The 20599-nt window shown below is 39.6% G+C and overlaps 1 protein-coding gene across 5 annotated transcripts in view; it reads right to left on the bottom strand.

The window, feature by feature from the left end:
- USP8 (ubiquitin specific peptidase 8) overlaps positions 1 to 20599 on the bottom strand; it is a 75326-nt gene that overhangs the window by 15091 nt on the left and 39636 nt on the right. For all 5 annotated transcript variants that reach the window (XM_034994657.1, XM_034994653.1, XM_034994656.1 and 2 more), the window contains exons 8-10: positions 20136 to 20298; positions 16625 to 16769; positions 16102 to 16325 (exon numbers count right to left, since the gene is read on the bottom strand). In XM_034994657.1, the coding sequence (XP_034850548.1) occupies positions 16102 to 16325; positions 16625 to 16769; positions 20136 to 20298 (532 nt within the window). The remainder of the gene's footprint in view (positions 1 to 16101; positions 16326 to 16624; positions 16770 to 20135; positions 20299 to 20599) is intronic.

Here is a 20599-nt window from a genome sequence, read left to right as displayed (position 1 = left end):
AGAACCATCACTTTGTGGAGACAACATGTGCCAGAGCATCTATTTGTGTCTGTCAAGATTTCTCATAAGGCACTTGGCACTTACTTCCTCTTGATTCCATACTTTCAATATACCATGATATGTTTTGTATTTGGAAGAGTTAATCTAAAACATAAAACCTAGACCTGGCCATACCTAAATTTAAGTTCCATTTCCACATATCCAACTGCCTACTCAGTATCTCCATGTCAGTGTCTCACATATATACCACAAACCTAACATGACCAAAATTGATTACATGATATTCCCCCTACAAATATGGTCCTTACCTCATGGATGTAACCACTATCCAAACAGTAGCTTACACAGAAAACTGAGTTTCATGTGCCTTCCCCCTACCTTTACGCAGTCTGATGATTTTCTTCCTCCATCTGTCCCAATCCACTAGCACCAACCAAGTCCATGCCAACATCCTCCCTACACTGTTTCTAACTAGTTGCCCCATCTCTTTTCTTGCTTCCCTTCTAATCTCTTTCCACACTGTAGCCAGAGTATTCATTTTAAAACAAATATGACCATATTCCTCATGTATGTAAAACCCTATTTTATTTTTTTAAAAGATTTTATTTGACAAAGAGTAGGAGAGAAAGTGAGAGAAGGAGAGAGAGAGAGTACAGGCAGGGGGGAGCAGCAGAGGGAGAGGGAGAAGCAGGCTCCCCACTGAGCAGCAAGCCTGATATCAGGCTCAGTCCCAGGACCTTGGGATCATGACCTGAGCCGAAGGCAGATGCTTAACGACTGAGCCACCCAGGCGCCTCTAAAACCCTATTTTAAATAGCTACTCACTCTACTCAGATGACATCTAAAATCCTTACCATGCCTGTATGGCCCTGTGTGGCCTCAAAGTCCCACCTCTGCCCATCTCTCTAATCTTAGACTAATCTACACACCAGACATACCATGTTCCCACCCCCATCCCTGCCTTTTTAATTCCTCAAAGATGCCATGCTTCTTTCCAACTCAGGCTTTTATACCAGCTGTTCATCTAGAGAATGCCTACTACAACTTTAGGTTGTGGCTTAAATATCTCTCCCTTAGGAAAGACTTCCTAAATCCCCAAAACAGCCAAGTCCCCTGATATATGCTGTCCTAATACTCTATTCTTTCCCCTCATAGTACTTATTGGGATCCTGATTAAATAACTATTAATTACGTGTTTAAAATCTTTCTTCCCTCCTAGAATATAAGCTCCAGAAGGGTAAAGACTGGTGCCTGGGGCGCCTGGGTGGCTCAGTTGGTTAAGCGACTGCCTTCGGCTCAGGTCATGATCCTGGAGTCCCAGGATCGAGTCCCGCATCGGGCTCCCTGCTCGGCAGGGAGTCTGCTTCTCCCTCTGACCCTCCTCCCTCTCATGTTCTCTGTCTCTCATTCTCTCTCTCTCAAATAAATAAATAAAATCTTAAAAAAAAAAAAAAAAAAGACTGGTGCCTGACACATAGTAAATTAATATGTTGCCGAGGAAATGAGTAAAATATTCCACAACAACTTTCAAAACAGGTAAGTTACTAATTAACGAGTTAAATGTTTATTACCTCAATTTAATAGCATACTAACCCTACAAAATTGTTAGAAGTGACCCAAACATCTATCTTTCTTCCCCTTCCTTCCTTTCTTCCTTCGTTTGTTTGTTTTCTCTTTTCCTCACAAATATTAATGATGCAGAACTGTATCCAAGTTCATCTTCAACATGAGCCTCCAGAATGTCTAGCTACAAGTCTCTCCTACACCAGTTCCTTTTTCTGTCCATTTGTCTGTCTTCCCCACCCAGCTTCTCCACATCCTGGTGCCACCTGGTTGGCTTGACCAGTGGGCACTGAGGCCTCCTTTGCAAGGCCTGGGGAACTTAGGGCAACATGCATGTGCTGCTACCCACCCTACAGCCTGATCAGCAACAACTATTTGGACTTCTGGATATTCTGGAAATAGTCGGAAGGGTGGCCTATCACAGGCGTTGGCAGAGGGGTATGTTAAGAGGTAAGAGGAGCCTCCTCTTTCTTTCACCTCGCTGGCCAATGGTCCAAGGACAGTCTCTGGGTCGTCCTGGCAGAGCGTCCAGCCCAGGACCCATGCGGTGCTGATCTCTGAATCCAGGTGAGATGCAGACAAACTTGGCAGCACCAAAGAAGAAAGGATGCTACAAAGGCAGTCAGTGAGAGCTCTGGGCTTCGGAGGGATTTAAAGCACCCTAGTCACCCAGCATCCCTGGTCCCTACCCGGAGCTGAAAGCCCACCCACCTAAGATTTCCCAGGGCTGATAAACCAGACCTGGCTCCCATACTTCCACTCCTCCTATCCACCATCTTTCTTGTTTCGACTTCCAGCACACCTGTCTCCTACTTCCTGGCTTCTTCTCTAAATCACACACTTTCTTTCCAAGCGTAGCGTCTCCCTCTCTCCCAAGACGAAGTGCCTTCGGTGGCTTGGCGTAGAGGCGCTGAACGGCTGTCAGGAGGCGATGGTGCCTGGCAGCTCCAAACACAAAGCCAGACTGGGACGGCCTGGGTGCAACAGGAGCACTTGCTCAAGCGACCTCTTGAACCCACCTGGCCTGCGTCTGAACTCCCTCCTTCCCTCACCGCCAGCTGCACATTCGTGTCACGGGGGTGGGGGTGGGGGTGAATCACAAGCTTTATCTGCTTTATATAGTCACACAGGTCATCAACAAAGTATCACAACCTTCAGAGAGATTTTCCTTCCTTCCTTCTTCTCAAGCCCATAATTAAACTCCAGGTGACAAAGGGGTGGAGGAAGGAGCTGGGGCACGAGACTGACAAACAGCTCCTCTGCTGCCCCCAGAACAGAGGCAGCCAAGGCTGTGAGTGCCATGTCAGGGTGACCTTTCCAGAACATAACAAATCATCTTAGTCCAGGTCAAAGTCCCTCTTCCCCTTTGTAATCACCACTCCGCTACCCACCCAGAGTGCTCCCGTCTGTGAAGCATCTGCCTCCATGCCAGCCCCGTGCCACCTCAACGTGAAGGCTTCTGTGTTAGCACACTATAATCCCAAACCTAACGTGGGCCTAATTCTCTGCTGGGCCGTCCATCAGAGCCACCTGTGTCCTAGAGTCATGAAAAGCTCAATGGATGGGCAGGGATGTTCCATTCATCCAATTCAACAAAGAAAGACATTGTTTTCCTCCAAGGATTTTGTGGGTTCAGGTCTGAAATGGTCCGGGATTGGCACAGCTCCCAGAGCAGAACTTCCATCCATTTTTGTGTGTCTGCCCCCGCAGCTCCCATTAGCGGAGGAACCAGACCACGCTGATGGCTCCTCCGAATGGGGCGGAGTAGACCACGTCGAAGCCCTGCAGGTTGATGACCACGTACTGGCTTCCTTTGGTGATGACCTTCCCAACATTCTTGCCGTACTTCTTTAGCTTCTGCCGGCACCTCCTCTTGGGCTTCTCGCCGGGCGCTGGCTCCTCCCGTGGCTCCTAGCAGTCCGGGAGGACGGCAGGTGCACCTTGTGCGCGCTCCGGGCCCCCGGGAGCCCCGCGCTCACGCCGCTCGCGGCCTCAGGCTCGTGCTCAAGCTCCGGCTGCTCCGGGAGGGTGGCTGCCTCCTCATCCCCCTCCGTCCGCGCTCCCCCCCAGCCCCCCAGCCCCGCGGCGCAGGAAGCCACTCGCCGCCTTGCTTCAGGGCCTGTCATGATGCTGCAGCCCCTCTGGCGAAGGTTGGGGCGAGAAAACGCCAACCCCTAACATATTTCTTGAGAATACAATTTACTGAAACAAGTATAAAAACTTAAAAGAATATCTGCCAGTAACAACTTGCATGGTGTTCTTACAAAACATATTGTACATTCTGCAACTAGAAAATAATACCATAGGAAGAATTTAGTGAAGAAATCACTCCTTTGCTCTTCACTTCTCTTTTTGCCTCTTCACTTTAAAAATCTATTCCCTCCTCGTCTTTTCCACATTTGAGAATGAAGTAGGAAGAACCACTATGAGGATAACGGTAATAAAAGGTGGCTAGGATCTAAAATAAATGTTTCTGTTTCCATTTTAACAACTCAATCCATTTCCCCCCTAGTTTTAAAAGCAAAACTATGATAATGTTACTTTCAACTTTAATTCTTTAAGTTTCCTTGTGCCTACAGGATAACTCCAATTTGATCCAAGTATCTCTTGATGACTCTTGCCCATCTTTCCGATCTTATCTACTATCACACTCACCTAGACAGACCATAGAGAGCAGTGTTCAAGCATGTCAAAACTACTCATTGGTCCCAGAGCAAGCTTTGTTCCTTTAGTCACAAAATCTACTTGTCTCTTTAATCCTCAAATCCTACTGTACTCTTACCACCCAGAAAAAATACTGCCTCTTCCATGAAGACCTCTCTGATACCCTCAGTCAAAATTTCTCTCCTTGCTCATGCTCCAGTGACTATTAGAACGATTATGACATTCTACCTTATATTTTGGCTGCCTTTGTATAAGTCTCTCCTTCTAAACATCAGAGAGAATCCATAGCTTAATCATATTTGTAAACCTTCATGTTGTCTTTCACATAAAAAATCCTCAAAATATGTTAGACAAATTGCACATATCTCAGAAAGTAACAAGAGGATTATGATTCAAGTAACATGTTGATTAAGTTTAAAGGAAGTACAATAACATAAGCTTTTTTCAATTTCTTAAATTTATGTTTTAAGAAAAGTTGCCTAATCAAATACTGTTCAGTCTTAAGATTTAGTCCGAAATATTTAGAGCTGAAGACCTTAAAAAAAAAGAAATGAACCATCTCATTTCATAACAAAAAAATGACTTAAGTTTTCTATTCATAGCCTGTTGCACCAATCAAATGGCATCCACTTCAAATGTGAAATACTGTTGAACTGTATCTGAAAAAAAATTAAAAATGAATGCTATAAAAAATCTCATTGGAAAATTCATAGGGGAGAATGAGTTTACCTTCCTTTGAGTAAAATGCAGAGGAAAAAAGCTGCATTTTTATTGTAACGTATTGGTTATTTAAAATCATTTAAATAATTATTGCTAAAACATGCCTGTCAGAGAAGGGATCAAGATGGTGGAGTAGGAAGATCTTGAGCTCACCTCCTTTCACAGACACACCAAAACTACAACTAAATATGACAAACTCTCTGAGAATGACCTGAATACTAGCAAAACAGCTCTTCCACAACCAAAAATAGAAATAAAAAGCCACGTTCAGACAGGTAGGAGGGGCAGAGGCACAGTCTAGTCAGCATCCACACACCTGATACAGAAATATACAAATGGTTGGAGTAATTACAAATGTGGAGGTCCCCCCTGAGGAGCAAGGGGTTTAAGTCCTACATTAGGCACCCCTACCCAAGGGACCTGTATAGAAAAGATGAGCCCCCATAATGTCTGGACATGAAAATCAATGGGGTGTATCTCCAGGATAGCAAGAGGGCTACAGGACCCTGAGAATCTGCTTTTAAAGGGCCAGGCTACAAACTCACTTGTTCCCAGACCCAACACAGAGGCAACAGCTTGAAAAGCACCTGGGCCATATGTGAAGGAAAGTTATTAACTAATTTTAAGGTAAGTCCAGGAAGGGCAGGGATCTATAGGGATGTTCTCCAGGAGTGGAAGTGCTTGTAGGCACCACTTCTGACACTCTTCATGTGCCCTGCTATGACCATTCACCCCACCAGGTATTCCCCTATGGATCAGCCCTGCCCAATGTGCATACTCTGGCAGGTGCCCATCCAAAGTGGTTCCTGCTCAGCCACACCTGGCAGGCAGCCTAAGACAAGACAGCAGCCCCTGCTGGGGTGGGGAAGCTGTCAGTTCTACCCAACAGCATGCCCGAACAGTTGTGATTGGGCCTCTCGGCCATCTGCACCAGGAACTAGTCCTGCCCACCAGTATCCCTATAGCAGTCTCGACCTAACCACATCAGAAGGGCATGGGGTGCCCTGGTTCTGGTGACGAGGGGGAGATTGCACATCTGGGCCCCACAGGGCACCTTCTACATAAGGCCACTCCTTTAAGACTGGGAGATGCAGCTGACCTATCTAACAGAGAAACACAGAGAGTCAAGCAAAATGAGGAGACAAAGGTATAGGCTGAAAACAAAACAACAAGATAAAGCCTCGGAAAAAGAACCAGAGATAAGCAATCTACCTGAAAAAGAGTTCAACGTAATGGTCATAATGATATTCACTGAACTTGGAAGAATGGATGAATGCACTAAGAACTTCATCAAAGAAGTAGAAAATATAAAAAAGAGCCAATCAGAGCTGAAGAATAAAAGCAAGTAAAATGAAAAATACACTAGAGGGAATCAAGAGCAGGTTAAAAGATGCAGAACATATCAGTGATCTGGAAGACAGAATAGTGGAAATCACTCAAGTTGAACAAAAAAAAGAAAAAAGAACTTAAACAAAAGAGGGTAGTTTAAGAGATGACTAGGACAATATCAAGTGTACTAATATTTTTTGCATTACAGGGGTACCAGAAGGAGAAGGGAAAGAGGGGCAGAAAACTTATATGAAAAAATATAGCTGAAAACTTTCCTAACCTAGAGGAGAAAACAGACAATCCAGGTCTAGAAAGCACAGAACCCAAAACAAGATGAAAACAAAGAGATATGCATTAAGACATAATAATTAATATGTCAAAGGTTAAAGATAAGAGAATTGGGGCACCCGGGTGGCTTAGTTGATTGAGCATCCGCCTTCAGCTCAGGTCATGATCTCAAGGTCCTGGGATTGAGCCCTGCATTGGGCTCCCTGTTCAGCAGGGAGTCTACTTCTCCCTCTGCCCCTCTGCCTGCTTGTGCTCTCTCTCTCTCTCATACAAATAAAATCTTTATAAAAAAAGATAAAGAGAATTTTAAAAGCAGCTAGAGGGAAGCAAAAACTTACCTATAAAGGAAACCCTATCAGGCTCTTAGCTGATTTTTCAGCAGAAACTTTGCAGGCCAGAAGGGATTGTCATGATATATTCAAATTGTAGAAAGGAAAAGCGAATAACCAAGAATATTCTACCTGGCAAGGTTACCACTCAGAATTAAATAAGAGAGAGTTTCCCAGACAAACAAAAGTTAAAGGAGTTCATCATCACTAAATGAGCCTTATAAGAAAGGTTAAAGGAACTCCTGTTAAGTGGAAAAGAAAAGGCCATAACTAGAAGTAACATTTTAAAAGAAAAAATGTCACTGGTAAAAGCAAACATAGTAAAGGTAGGGAATCAACCAATTCTAAAGCTACTATGGAGATTATGACAAAAGTAATAAAATCAAGTATATTTATAATAAAGAAATATAAAAATAAAAAATGTAAAATATGTCAGAAATATAAAATGTGGAGGGGTGCCTTGTCAGTTAAGTGTCTGACTCTTGGTTTCAGCTCAGGTTGTGATCTCATGGGTGGTGAGACTGAGCCCTGCGTCGGGCGTCACGCTCAGTGGGGAGTCTGCTTGAAGATTCTCTCCCTCTGCCTCTCTCCCCATTTGAGTGCATATTCTTGCTCTTAAATAAATAAATCTTAAAAAAAAAAAAGGAATATAAAATATGGAGGAGACGAGTTAAAATGTAATGGTTTTAGAATGTGTCTGAAGTTAAGTGACCACCAACTTAAAATAAACTGCTATATATATGTAAGGTGTTACATATGTACCAAAAACCAAAAGCCCGTAATAGATATACAAAAAATAAAGAGAAAGGAATCTAAACAAAACATTAGAGAAAGTCATCAATTCACAAGGGAAGAGAGCAAGAGAAGGAACAGAAAAGAACTACAAAAACAATAAAAAAAATTAACAAAATGGTAGTAAGTACATACCCATCAAGAATTAGTTTGAATGTAAATGGACTAAGTGCTATAATCAAAACACACAGGTGGCAGAATGGATAACAAAAATAAGACCCATCTAGTATTCTGCTTACAAGAAACTTCAGACTTAAAGACACATACAGAGTAAAAGTGAAGGGATGGAAAAAGACAGTCCATGCAAATGGAAGCAAAAAAAAAAAAAAAAAAAAAAGCTGGGGTAGCAACATTTTTATCAGACAAAATAGACTTTAAAACAGAGACTGTATGTAACAAGAGGACAAAGAGGGGCATCCTATGATGATAAAGGGATCAATCCAGTTAAGAGGATATAACAATTCTAAATATTTATGCACCCATCTCAGGAGCACCTAAATATATAAAGCAAATATTAACAGAAAGAAAGGAAGAAACTGATCATACTATAATAAAAGCAGGGGATTTTAACACCATACTTACATCAATGGATAGATCATCCAGACAGAAAATAAACAAGGGAAACAGTAGCTTTGAAGGACACATTAGACCACACTGATCTAACAGACATATACAATACATTCTGTCTCAAAACAACAGAGTATACATTCTTTTCAAGTGTACATGAAACCTTCTCCAGAACAGATCACATGATAGGCCACAAAACAAGTCTCAATACATTTAAGAAGACTGAAATCATATCAAGCATCTTTTCCAACCACAACAGTATGAAACTAGAAATCAATTATAAGAAAAACTCTGGAAAGAATACAAACACAAAGAGCTACTAAACAACAAATGGATCAACCAAGAAATCAAAGAGGAAATTAAAAAATACATGGAAACAAATGAACATGAAAGCACAGTGGTCCAAATCTTTGGGATGCAGCAAAAACAGTTCTAAGACGGAAGTCTACAGAGATATAGGCCTACCTCAAGAAACAAGAAAAATCTCAAATAAAAATACCTAACCTGGGCACCTGGGTGGCTCAGATGGTTAAGCGTCTGCTTTCGGCTCAGGTCATGATCCCAGAGTCCTGGGATCAAGTCCCGCATCGGGCTCCCTGCTCAGCAGGGAGCCTGCTTCTCCCTCTGCCTCTGCCTCTCTCTCTCTCTCTCCCTGTCTCTCATGAATAAATAAATAAAATCTTTAAAAAAAAAAAATACCTAACCTTATACCTAAATAAACTAGAAAAAGAACAAAGCCCCAAACTAGCAGAAGGAAGGAAATAAAACAAGTAGAGCAGAAATAAATGAAATAGTAAAAGAACAATAAAAAAGATCAATGAAATCAAGAGCTGCTTCTTTGAAGAGATGAACAAAACTGATAAACCCTTAGCCAGACTCATCAAGAAAACATGAGTGGACTCAAACAGAATCAGAAATGAAGAAGAAATAACAACCAACACCACAGAAATACAAAAGATTATAGATTATGAAAAATTATATGCCAACAAATTGGGACATCCTAGGAGAAATGGATAAATTCTTTGAAACATACAATCTTCTAAGACTCAATCAGAAGAAAAGAAAATCTCAACAGTTTAATTACAGGCATACTTTGTTTTACTGAACTTTGCTTTATGCACTTCACAGATATTATATTTTTTAAAAACTAAAGGTTTTGGCAACCCTGATTTAAGCAAGTCTATTAGTTCCACTCCTCCAACAGCATTTGCTCACTTCATGTCTCTGTGTCACATTTTGGTAATTCTCACAATATTTCAAACATTTTATTATTACTTTATGTCATAGTGATTTGTGATCAATGATCTTTGATGTTACTATTTTAATTTTTTTCCAGTGCCATGAACCATACCCATATAATTTAATAAATGTTGCATATGTTATGACTGCTCCATGGACCAGCTGTTCCCCAGTCCCAGTCTCTCTCCCTCTCCTTGGGCCTCTCTATTCCCCAAGACACAATATTGAAATTAGGCCAATGAATATAACACTGCAATGGCCTCTTAAGCGTTCAAGTGAAAGGAAGAGTCACACATCTATCATTTTATTATTTTTTTTAGAGATTTTATTTATGTATTTGACAGAGCGCGAGTACAAGCAGGGGAAGTGGCAGGCAGAGGGAGGGAAGCAGGCTTCCCACTGAGCAGGGAGTCCGATGCGGGTCTCGATCCCAGGACCCTGGGATCATGACCTGAGCCGAAGGCAGACGCTTAACCAACTGAGCCACCCAGGCATCCCTATTTAAAGACTTTTTTTTTTAATTTTAGAGAGACAGTGTTGGGGGGGAGGGGCAGGGGGAGAGGGGAGAGATAATCTCAAGCAGACTTCGTCCTGAGCACGGAGCCCGACGTGGGGCTTGATCTCACAACCGTGAGATCATGACCTCAGCCAAAATCAAGAGTTGGATGCTTAACTGACTGAGCCACCCAAGCGTCCTGACATCTATCACTTTAAATCAAAAGCTAAAAACAATTAAGCTTAATGAGGAAGGTATGTCAAAAGCTGAGCTAGGCCAAAAGCTAGGCCTTATGTCAAACAGCCAAACTGAAAATGAAAAGAAATTCTTGAAAAAAATTTTAAGTGTTATTCCAGTGAACACACAAATAATAAGAAAATGAAACAGACTTACTACTTATATGAGAAAGTTTTCGTGGACTGGATAGAAGACCAAATCAACCACAACATTCCCACAAATCGAAGCCTAATCCAGAGTAAGGCCCTAACTTTCTTCAACTCTATGAAGGCTGAGAGAGGTGAGGAAGCTGGAAAAAAAAAAAAAAATGATGCTGGCAAAGGTTGGGTCATGAGATTTAAGGAAAGTAGCTGTCTCCATAACATAAAAGTTCAAGGTGAAGCAGCACGTAATGATGTAAAAGCTGCAGCAAGTTGTCTAGAAGATCTAGCTAAGATGATTAATATAGATGAAACAGCCTTATATTGGACAAGATGCCATCTATGACTTTCATAGCTGGAGAGGAGAAGCCAATACCTGGCTTCAAGGCTTCAGAAGACAGGCTGACTCTCTTGTTAGGGGTCAGTGCAGCTGGTGACTTTCAGTTGAAGCCAATGCTCATTGACCATTCCAAAAATCCTAAGGCTCTTAAGAATGATGCTACATCTAACTCTGCCTGTGCTCTATCAATGGAACAACAAAGCATGGATGACAGCACATCTGTTTACAACATGGTTTACTGAATATTTTAAGCACACATTGAGACCTACTCCTCAGGAAAAAGACTCCTTTTAAAATATTCCTGCTCATTGACAATGTACCTGGTAACCCAAGAGTTCTGATTGAAAACATTAATGTTTCTGTGCCTGTTTTTAGTTTTGTTTTGTTTTCATGTCTGTTAACACAACACCCATTCTGCAGCCCCCTGATCAAGAAGTCATGATAACTTTCAAGTTTTATTACTTAAATTCATTTTGTGAGGCTAGAACTGCTTAGTGATTCCTACAACGGATGGAGGCAAGGTCAACTGAAAACCTTCTGGAAAGGATAAACCATTCTACATCAAGTTAAGGACATTAGTGATTCCTAGAAAGATGTCAAAATTTCAACATTAACAGGACTTTGGAAGAAATTGATTCCAGGCCTCATGGATGACTTTGAGGAGTTTGAGACTGAAGTGGTGGAAATAGCAAGAGAACTAGAATGACAAGTAGAGCCTGAAGATATGACTAAATTGCTGCTATCTCACAAAAAAACTTGCACGGATGAACAGTTGCTTCTTTTGGAGGAGTAAAGAATGTGGTTTCTTGAAATGGAATCTACTGGAAGAAGCTGTGAAGACTGTTGAAATGACAACAAAGGATTTAGAATATAACATAAACTCAGTTGATAAAGGAGTGGCAGGGTTTGAGAGGATGGACTCCAATTCTGAAAGAAGTTTTATTTATTTTTATTAAATATTTATTTGACAGAGAGACACACAGAGAGAGAAGGAACACAAGCAGGGGGAGTGGGAGAGGGAGAAGCAGGGTCCCCGCCAAGCAGGGAGCCCGATGTGGAGCTCGATCCCAGGACCCTGGGATCATGACCTGAGCCAAAGGCAGACGCTTAATGACTGAGCCACACAGGCGCCCCGAAAGAAGTTTTATTATGGGGAAAATGCTGTCAAATAATACTGCATACTACAAAGGAATCATTCATGAAAGAAAGTTAACAGATACAGCGAACTTCACTGTTGTCTTATTTTAAGAAATTGCCACAGCTACCCCAAACTTTAGCAACCACCCTTTATCAATCAATAGCCATCAACACAGGCAAGACCTTCTACCAGCAAAAAGATTACATCTTGCTGAAATGTCAAATGACTATTTTTAGCAGTATTTTCAATTAAGATATGTACATTATTTTTTTAGTCATAATGCTATTGTACACTTAATAGACTACAACACAGTGTAAAGATAACTTTTATATGCACCAGAAAACCAAAAAATTCACTGGACTTGCTTTATCATGATATCTGCTTTATTGTGGTGGCCTGGAAAGAAACACACAATATCTCTGTTGTATTCCTGTACTAGCAATGAAATTGAATCAGTAATCAAAAACTCCCATCAACCCAAAGTCCAGGAACAGATGTGACTTCTACCAAAGAAGAGTTAATACCTATTCTTCTCAAACTATTGCAAGAAATCAAAGAGGAAGGAATACTGCCAAATTCGTTGTACAAGCTCAGCATTACCCTCATACCAACAGCAGACAAAAACACTACAAAAAAGAACATTACTGGCCAACATCCCTGATGAACTGACATGTAAGAATCTTCAACAAAATATTAGCAAGCTGAATTCAACAATACATTAATAAAAGGATCATGCACCACAATCAAGAGGGATTTATTCCAGGGATACAAGGATGGTTCAATATTTGCAAATCAACGGGTCGCCTAGGTGGCTTAGTTGTTAAGCGTCTGCCTTCGGCTCAGGTCATGATCCCAGAGTCCCGGGATCAAGCCCTGCATCGGGCTCCCTGCTCGGCGGGAGGCCCGCTTCTCCCTCTCCCACTCCCCCTGCTTGTGTTCCCTCTCCTGCTGTGTCTCTCTCTGTCAAATAAATAAATAAAATCTTTAAAAAAAAAATATTTGCAAATCAATTAACAAAATGAAGGATAAAACCCATATGAGCATCTCAGTAGATGCAGAAGAAGCATTTGACAAAATACATCATCCTTTTATGCTAAAAACTCAACAAACTGGGTATATAGCGAACACCTCAACATAATAAGGAAGTACATGACAAACCCACACCTAACATCACACTCAATAGTGAAATGCTGAAATATTTTCCTCAAGATAAGAATGAGAAGGATGCCTACCCTTTCTACTTTTGTTCAACATAGCACCGGAAGTCCTAGCCACAACAATCAGTTAGGAAAAGGAAAGAGAAGGCATCCAAATTGGTAAGGAAGAAGTGAAACTGGTACTATCTATAGATCACAAGACACTATATGTAGAAAACCCTACACTGCACCAGAAAACCTATTAGAACTAATAAATGAATTCAGTAAGGTTGTAGGATACAAAATCAATATACAGAAATTTGTTCTGTTTCTACACACCAATAATGAACCATAACAAAGAGAAGAAACTATTCTATTTCTGCTGCATCAAAAAGATTAAAATACTTATGAATAAATTTAACCACGAGGTAAAAAACCTGTACTCTAAAAACTTTTAAGACACTGATGAAAGAAATTGAAGATGAGATAAATACAAAGATATACCATGCTTGTGGAGTGGAAGAATTAATATTGTTAAAACATCAATGCTACCCAAAGCAATCTACAGATCTAATACAATATCTATCTAAATAACAATACCATTTTTCACAAAACTATAAAAAAAACTCCTAAAATGTGTATGGAACCACAAAAGATCCCCAATAGCCAAAGCAATTCTGAGAAAGAAGAACAAAGCTGGAGGTGTTGTAATTCCAGATTTCAAGATACACTACAAATCTACAGTAATCAAAACAGTATGGTACTGGTACTAAAACACATGATCAGTAGAACAGTATAGAGAACCCAGAAATAAACCCAGAGTTAAATGGTCAATTAATCTATGAGAAAGGACGCAAGAATATACAATGGGGACAAGACAGTCAATAAAAGGTGTTGGAAAGACTAAAGAGCAACATGCAAAAGAATGAAATTGGACCACACTTTCTTATATCTATTTGAAAATAAACTCAAAATGTATTAAAGACCAAGACGTAAGACCTGAAGCCATAGAACTAAAAGAAAAAATAGGTAGTAAATTCTTGGACACTGATTCTAGCAATAGTTTTTGGATCTGTCTCCTCAGCCAAGCCAAGGGCAACAAAAGCAAAAATAAACAAATGGGACTCATTTACACACTAAAAAGCTTTTGCACAGTGAAGGAAACCATCAACAAAATGAAAAGGTATCCTACTGAATGGTAGTATATATTTACAAATCACATATTTGATAATGGGTTAATATCCAAAATATATAACAAACTCATACAACTTAACACCAAAAAACCCAAACAATCTGATTTAATAATGGCAGAGGACCCAAATAGACATTTTTCCAAAGAAGTCATACAGTAGCCAAGAGACACATGAAAAGATGCTCAACATTACTAATCATCAGGGAAATGCAAATTAAAACCACAATGAGGTTATCACAAAAAAAAAAAAAAATTATTTTTTTGAGAGAGAGCGAGCAAGCACGTGGTAGGGAGGGTGGGAAGGGAGAGACAAACTTAAGTAGAGTACATGCTGAGCGTGGAGCCCAGTGGGGGGCTTGATCCCACAACCCTGAGGATCACAACCTGAGCCAAAACCAAGAGTCAGAGGCTCAACCAACTGAGCCATCCAGGTGCTCCCAAGTATCACTTTACACCTGTCAGAATGGGTAAAATAAAAAAGAGCAGAAATAGCAAGTGTTGGTGAGGATGTGATGAAAAAGAAATCTGGTACACCACTGGTGGGAATGTAAATTGGTGCAGCCGCTAGAGAAAACAGTATGGAAATTCCTCAAAAAATGAAGAACAGAACCATATGATCTAGCAATTCCACTTCTGATAATTCCATTCATCTGAAGAAAATGAAAACACTAATTCAAAAAGATATATGCACCCCATGTTAATTAAAAGTATTTACAAAGCTAAGATATGGAAACAACTTGTGTTCATCAAGAGATGAAGAGATAAAGAACATGTGGCATATATATGGTGATACAGTACTCATCCATAAAAAAGAATAAAATCTTACCACTTGCAGTACATGGGTGGACCTAAAGGGTATTATGCTAAGTGAAATAAGTCAGAGAAAGACAGATACTGTATGATTTCACTAATATGTGTAATCTAAAAAGCAAGACAAACAAAACAAAACTGAAACAGACTTATAAATAAAGAGAACAAACTGGTGGTTGCCCAGGGGGAAGGGTTTTGAGGAGGTTGGATGAAATAGGTGAAGGGGATTAAGAAGTACAAACTTAGAGCTAAGAAGTAAGTCACAGGGATGTAAAGCATAGCATAGAAAATACAGTCAATAATATCTTAATAACTTTGATGACAGATGGTATCTAGACTTATGGTGATGATTTCGCAATGTATATAAATGTCTAATTACTATGTTGTACATCTGAAACTAATATCATACTGTGTGGCAATAAAACTTCAATAATAACAAAAGTAACAATAACAAAAACCATGCATGTTATTTACATATCAAATTCTAAGGAAATGGAACAAGAGTATTATTTTGAAAGCAAAATATTGATATCACGTATCTATCATCTTTAAGCCAAACTATTTGGGAAAATACTACGGGTTAAATTATATACAAGAAAACCCTGGGGATGCCTGGGTGGCTCAGTCGTTAAGCATCTGCCTTCGGCTCAGGTCGTGATCCCGGGGTCCTGGGATCAAGCCCCCCACATCGGGCTCCCTGCTCAGCGGGAAGCCTGCTTCTCCCTCTCCCACTCCCCCTGCTTGTGTTCCCTCTCTCGCTGTCTCTCTCTGTCAAATAAATAAATAAAATCTTAAAATTAAAAAAAAAAAAGAAAACCCTGAAAATGTTCATATTTACTGTGGTAATACAATCTTTTACTGGTACTGCCTGTAGTAAATGCCTGCTAGCTGGCTTTGAAATCTTTTGAATTATCTACTCTAATACTGCTGTGGCAACAGGACTGAATTATAATGAAAAATTTTTATAGCCAAAAGGAACCAAAACATATAAGTTCTCTTCACTGGTATTTTTCTTTATAAAATATAAAAGGTTATATATAAAACTTCATTTGTATACTATGCATTTAATATAATATTAAAAAAAAGAGAAACAATACAGTTAAAAGAAATCAAGAACATACCTGTGGAACATTCTTTATAACAGGCACTGGCTGAATAATGGGTAAAACATCAGATTTAGAAGCAGCAATTGGCTCAACTGGAGTTGATATGTTCAGTGGTGCCATTCTCTCATCTTGATCATTTATCATTTCTATATTTTCACTTACTTCTACAGAAGGAGGTGGCATCTGGGCAGTAGGTTTAGAAGGAACTGATTCTTCCAGTGAAGGATAAGTAAAATCCACTAAAATCCCCAAAAGAATAATATTTTTTCAAAGAACAGCAAACCCCATAAATAGTACTTACATATCTCATGCATGTTATATGTAATAGTTAAATGTAAAGTAAATGAGGTGACAACCACAACAATCTTAAAGAATTAACTTAACTTCCAGGCTGTGGACACCTCGTATTTTTTATGCCTGAAAACAAACTGCTATCCAATAGGACAAGTACACACACAACCAAGAACATTACCCTGAGAACATAAATAATTTAAAGTTAATCCAAAGCAATTTTAAACAAAAATTTTCACATACATACATGAGATAGACACCTCTTCATTCTTGCCTCGTGGGGGTGGAGTGACTTTAGCATTTGTAGTATACTGAGGATAACAAAGGAGCCAGTTTTCATAGCCTCCTTCTAAAACCAAAGGCTCATTGCGCAGGACAGTTTTACTTTCCCACTATAAAATAAGGAAATAGTATTTTTAATATGGCGGCAGTCTCTTCACAGTTAAAAACACAAAAAACTGAATTTGAATTTTAAAACTGCTCTCTTAAAGATTCATCTTTGAAATGATAAAAAATGAGAGCTGAATTCAAAATTCAGCATTGAATGAAAGAAATGGATAGATCAGGTTTTTAAAACCACACAAGTAATCCATGATCTTAGAAGAAAGTCATGAAAAAAAGTTCATATACAATAAAAATCATCCATAATCTAACCACCCAGAGATACCACTTTAACATTTTAGGGTTTAGTCCTAGAGTTTTCTATGCAGACGTATATTTTTTAAATTTTATTTTTTACAAAACAGTGAAACTTCTATGCTGCTGCTTTTCTCTTTTATGAACATCTTTTATTAACAGTTATATCACCATTTGTAATGACCAGATAATATTCTATTTTATACACACACACACACCACCCCCAAACTGAATCAATCATTGGAATACATTATGGTTATTTTCCCCATTTAATTATAAACAATGCTGAGATAAACACTGAAGATCCTTATATATGCACACACCCAATCAACCCCATTAGGGAAAATCCCCAGAAGTGGTGTTGCTGAGCCAAGGCACATGAACATTTTAAGGCTTTTGATATATATTCCTAATCTTTAAATGACCTTTAAAAATATATATCCATATATTTTTATAGGGTAATTTACTAGAACTAGAACTGCTGGATTGAAAGTTTGGTAGATGCTGCCAAATTGCCCTTCGGAAGGACAATACCAATTTATATATTTGCCAATACTGTATGAGAATGCCTATTATAAATCTTTATAATTTTTACCAAACTGGTAGACATAAAATGGTATCATGTTTTAATTAGCTTTTATTAGTGAAGCTGCACATCTTTTAGTATATTTATTAACCACTGATACTCTAGGACATAACTAATCTCCCTTGTCCATTTTTCAGTAGAGTTTGCTATTTTCTTAGTAAATAGTGAAGGTACTCTGAATATTAAGAAAAATAGCTCTTTGTCATATATGTTACAATTATTTTTCCTGATTGACTTTTACTTTACTTATAGGATTTTTAACACAGTCAAATATATAGATCTTCCTTTACAGTGTCTTGATTTAGGATCAAGATAATAAAAAACACCCACAAATGGTTTTTCCTAGTATTTCCTGTTTCAATCAATATATTTATGTCATTGACCCATTTGGAATATACTGTGATCTAAGAAGTAAGGTAGGGGTCCCCCTTCTTTACTTAGTGGCTAGCCAGTTGTCCCCAAACCATTCATTTCAATGCATCTTTTCCACACTGATTTATGTCATCTTTACCTTATGAAACCTTTACCTTTATGAAACTGCCACTTTTGTAGGTCAAAACTAATTGATTATTAGCAGTTTCATATAGCAATCTATACTTGGGTGTATTTCTAAATTCCCTGTTTTAAAGCATGACTTGTTTTAAGGCTTTAAGATTGCCCTCCTGAAGAGTAATGCTCCATCAACTGACCTTCCTACCAGCACATTATGTTTAATCTTACCAGCATTCAGTGCTATCAGTTTAATAATTTAACAAATTAAACTGGGCGTTTTTACCTTTGTTAATTTAATCAACAAAATGGCGTTCACTATTTCAATTTGCATTTCTCCCAGGAAAGATGATCATTTTTATGTTCTTTTTTTTTTAAATTTTATTTATTTATTTGAGAGAGAGAAAGCACATGAGAGGGGGGAGGGTCAGAGGGAGAAGCAAACTCCCCGCCAAGCAGGGAGCCCGATGTGGGACTCGATCCAGGGACTCCAGGATCGTGACCTGAGCTGAAGGCAGTCGCTTAACCAACTGAGCCACCCAGGCGCCCCCATTTTTATGTTCTGTCACTTATTCAGGTCTGTGTCCACTACTTATTTTACTATTTTATCTTAAATAATTTTATTTGCAAAAGCTCTTCATATTTTAGGTGTCCTAAACTACAGTTGGCTGTTGAACAACATGGGTCTGAACTGCACAAGTCTACTTACACACTTTTTTTTCTTTTGAGTTGACAGCAAAAGCCACGGGCATTTATTTACAACTGCCCACCCTAGTCTCCATGGAAACAAATCAAAAGTGACTGGTGCAGAGGTAGTGCCTGCTGTCCACTGAGTACCTGGGGAAACCTCCCAAGGCTGTCAGCAGCCCTCAGCAATCCCCAGCAGCCCCGAAATGGACAGGGCTATAGGTCACCATGTCCCAACAGAGTGGTTAGGTTGAAAGCCCTAGGCTGGCAGGCAGGAGGCTGGCTGAAGTGGAGGAATGCACCCAGAGGGCAGCACAGTGCTGCCCAGGAAGCCCGGCATCCCTGACACTCCCCTCTCCCGGCCCTCGTCTTCCTTGGGTTTAGGACCCTCCCTGGCCAGGGGCAGATCACTCGCCACGGTGGTTCCTGGAGGCCAGAACACACATGTGCGGCTGCAGTTGCCAACAGCCCCAGGCCGGTGGTACACCTCTAGGCAGACGGGGCAGCTGTACTGTGCTCGGGGGTGCCGTTGCTACTTGCAGGCCTACCCAGCAGTTGCCACTGCTGAGCGGAGGCCACCAGGCTGCGGAACATTGCCATTCCAGGGCCAGATCCACTGTTGCCACCAACCTTGTCCTGACACTACCCATCCGCCTATATGGGCAGATAAATATATGCACAGTAGATATACGTACAGTACTATAAATGTAGTTTCTCTTAAGATTTTAATAACATTTTCTTTTCTCTAGCTTACTTTACTGTAAGAATACAATACATGATACATATACAAAATACATGTTAATCGACTATTTATGGTATCAGTAAGGCTCTGGCCCACAGTAGGCTATTAGTAGTAAAACCTGGGAGAAGTCAAAAGTTGTGGCAGGGTGTTGGCACCCCTAACCCCTGCCTTGTTCAAAGGCCAACTGTACTACCATATTTGTTGCAAATATTTTCCTGTTTGTCTCCTACATTCTAATCTTCCGGTATTTTTTCACACTTAAAAGTTTTATTTTATCAAGTCAACCCATCTTTTTCTCTTTAGGAACTTCTTCCTTTGCTTTTACGTTTTCATAGTCTAATTCTTTTTTTTTTTTTCCATAGTCTAATTCTTAAAACAAAAAATAATGCTTTTTTCAGACAATTTATGATGTTCCTGGAAATTCTAATCCTACTTTATATAGATCAGTTTATTATTAGTTGGTGATTTAAAACTAGTCTTTTGGGTCTGAATTAAAAAAAAAAAATCTACAACCAAAGCTGATGGATGTTCTTATCCTTAAGATAAACAGCTAGTCAATATACCTTTCTAACAACCAAATAAGGCTTACAATTACAATAAACAAGGAAACTTGCTAACCTTGAAAAGTGCATCTTTCAGACTCCGTAGAGTTGTTCCAAGTTGTAAATCTTTTGTAGAACTAAACCAGTCAAGAAGTACCACATATTCCACATTCCCCCTCTTCTTCCATGTGTCTTTAGAATCATCTGGGAGTTTTGCTTCAATCCAACTAGCAGTGACTCTGAAATGTTAATGGGCAAAGGTAGACAAGAGGTCCTAATATACTAATATAAGTCACTGAGTTTTCTTCTAGTCTGTATCACACCATAGCAAACTTTAACATTTCTTTCTAAGGTCAAACTGTGTATCAGGATATTAAATATCCTAAAATGTTTAACAACTTCACCTCTGCATAACATTGGAATATATTTTAGTAATCATTAGAAACTAAAAGACATAGACTCAATTCTGACCCTTCACAAAAAAGGGGGCCATTTGAGCATCTCTCTCAGCCATATGTAAATAACTGGGGGGATCACTTA

The sequence above is a fragment of the Mirounga leonina genome, unplaced genomic scaffold (assembly GCF_011800145.1).
Source record: "Mirounga leonina isolate KUSES-001 unplaced genomic scaffold, KU_Mleo_1.0 Mir_91, whole genome shotgun sequence".
NCBI classification, from domain to species: Eukaryota; Metazoa; Chordata; class Mammalia; order Carnivora; family Phocidae; genus Mirounga; species Mirounga leonina.
The sequence above is the reverse complement of the archived record's forward strand: the minus strand, read 5'-3'. Positions and strand labels throughout refer to the sequence as shown.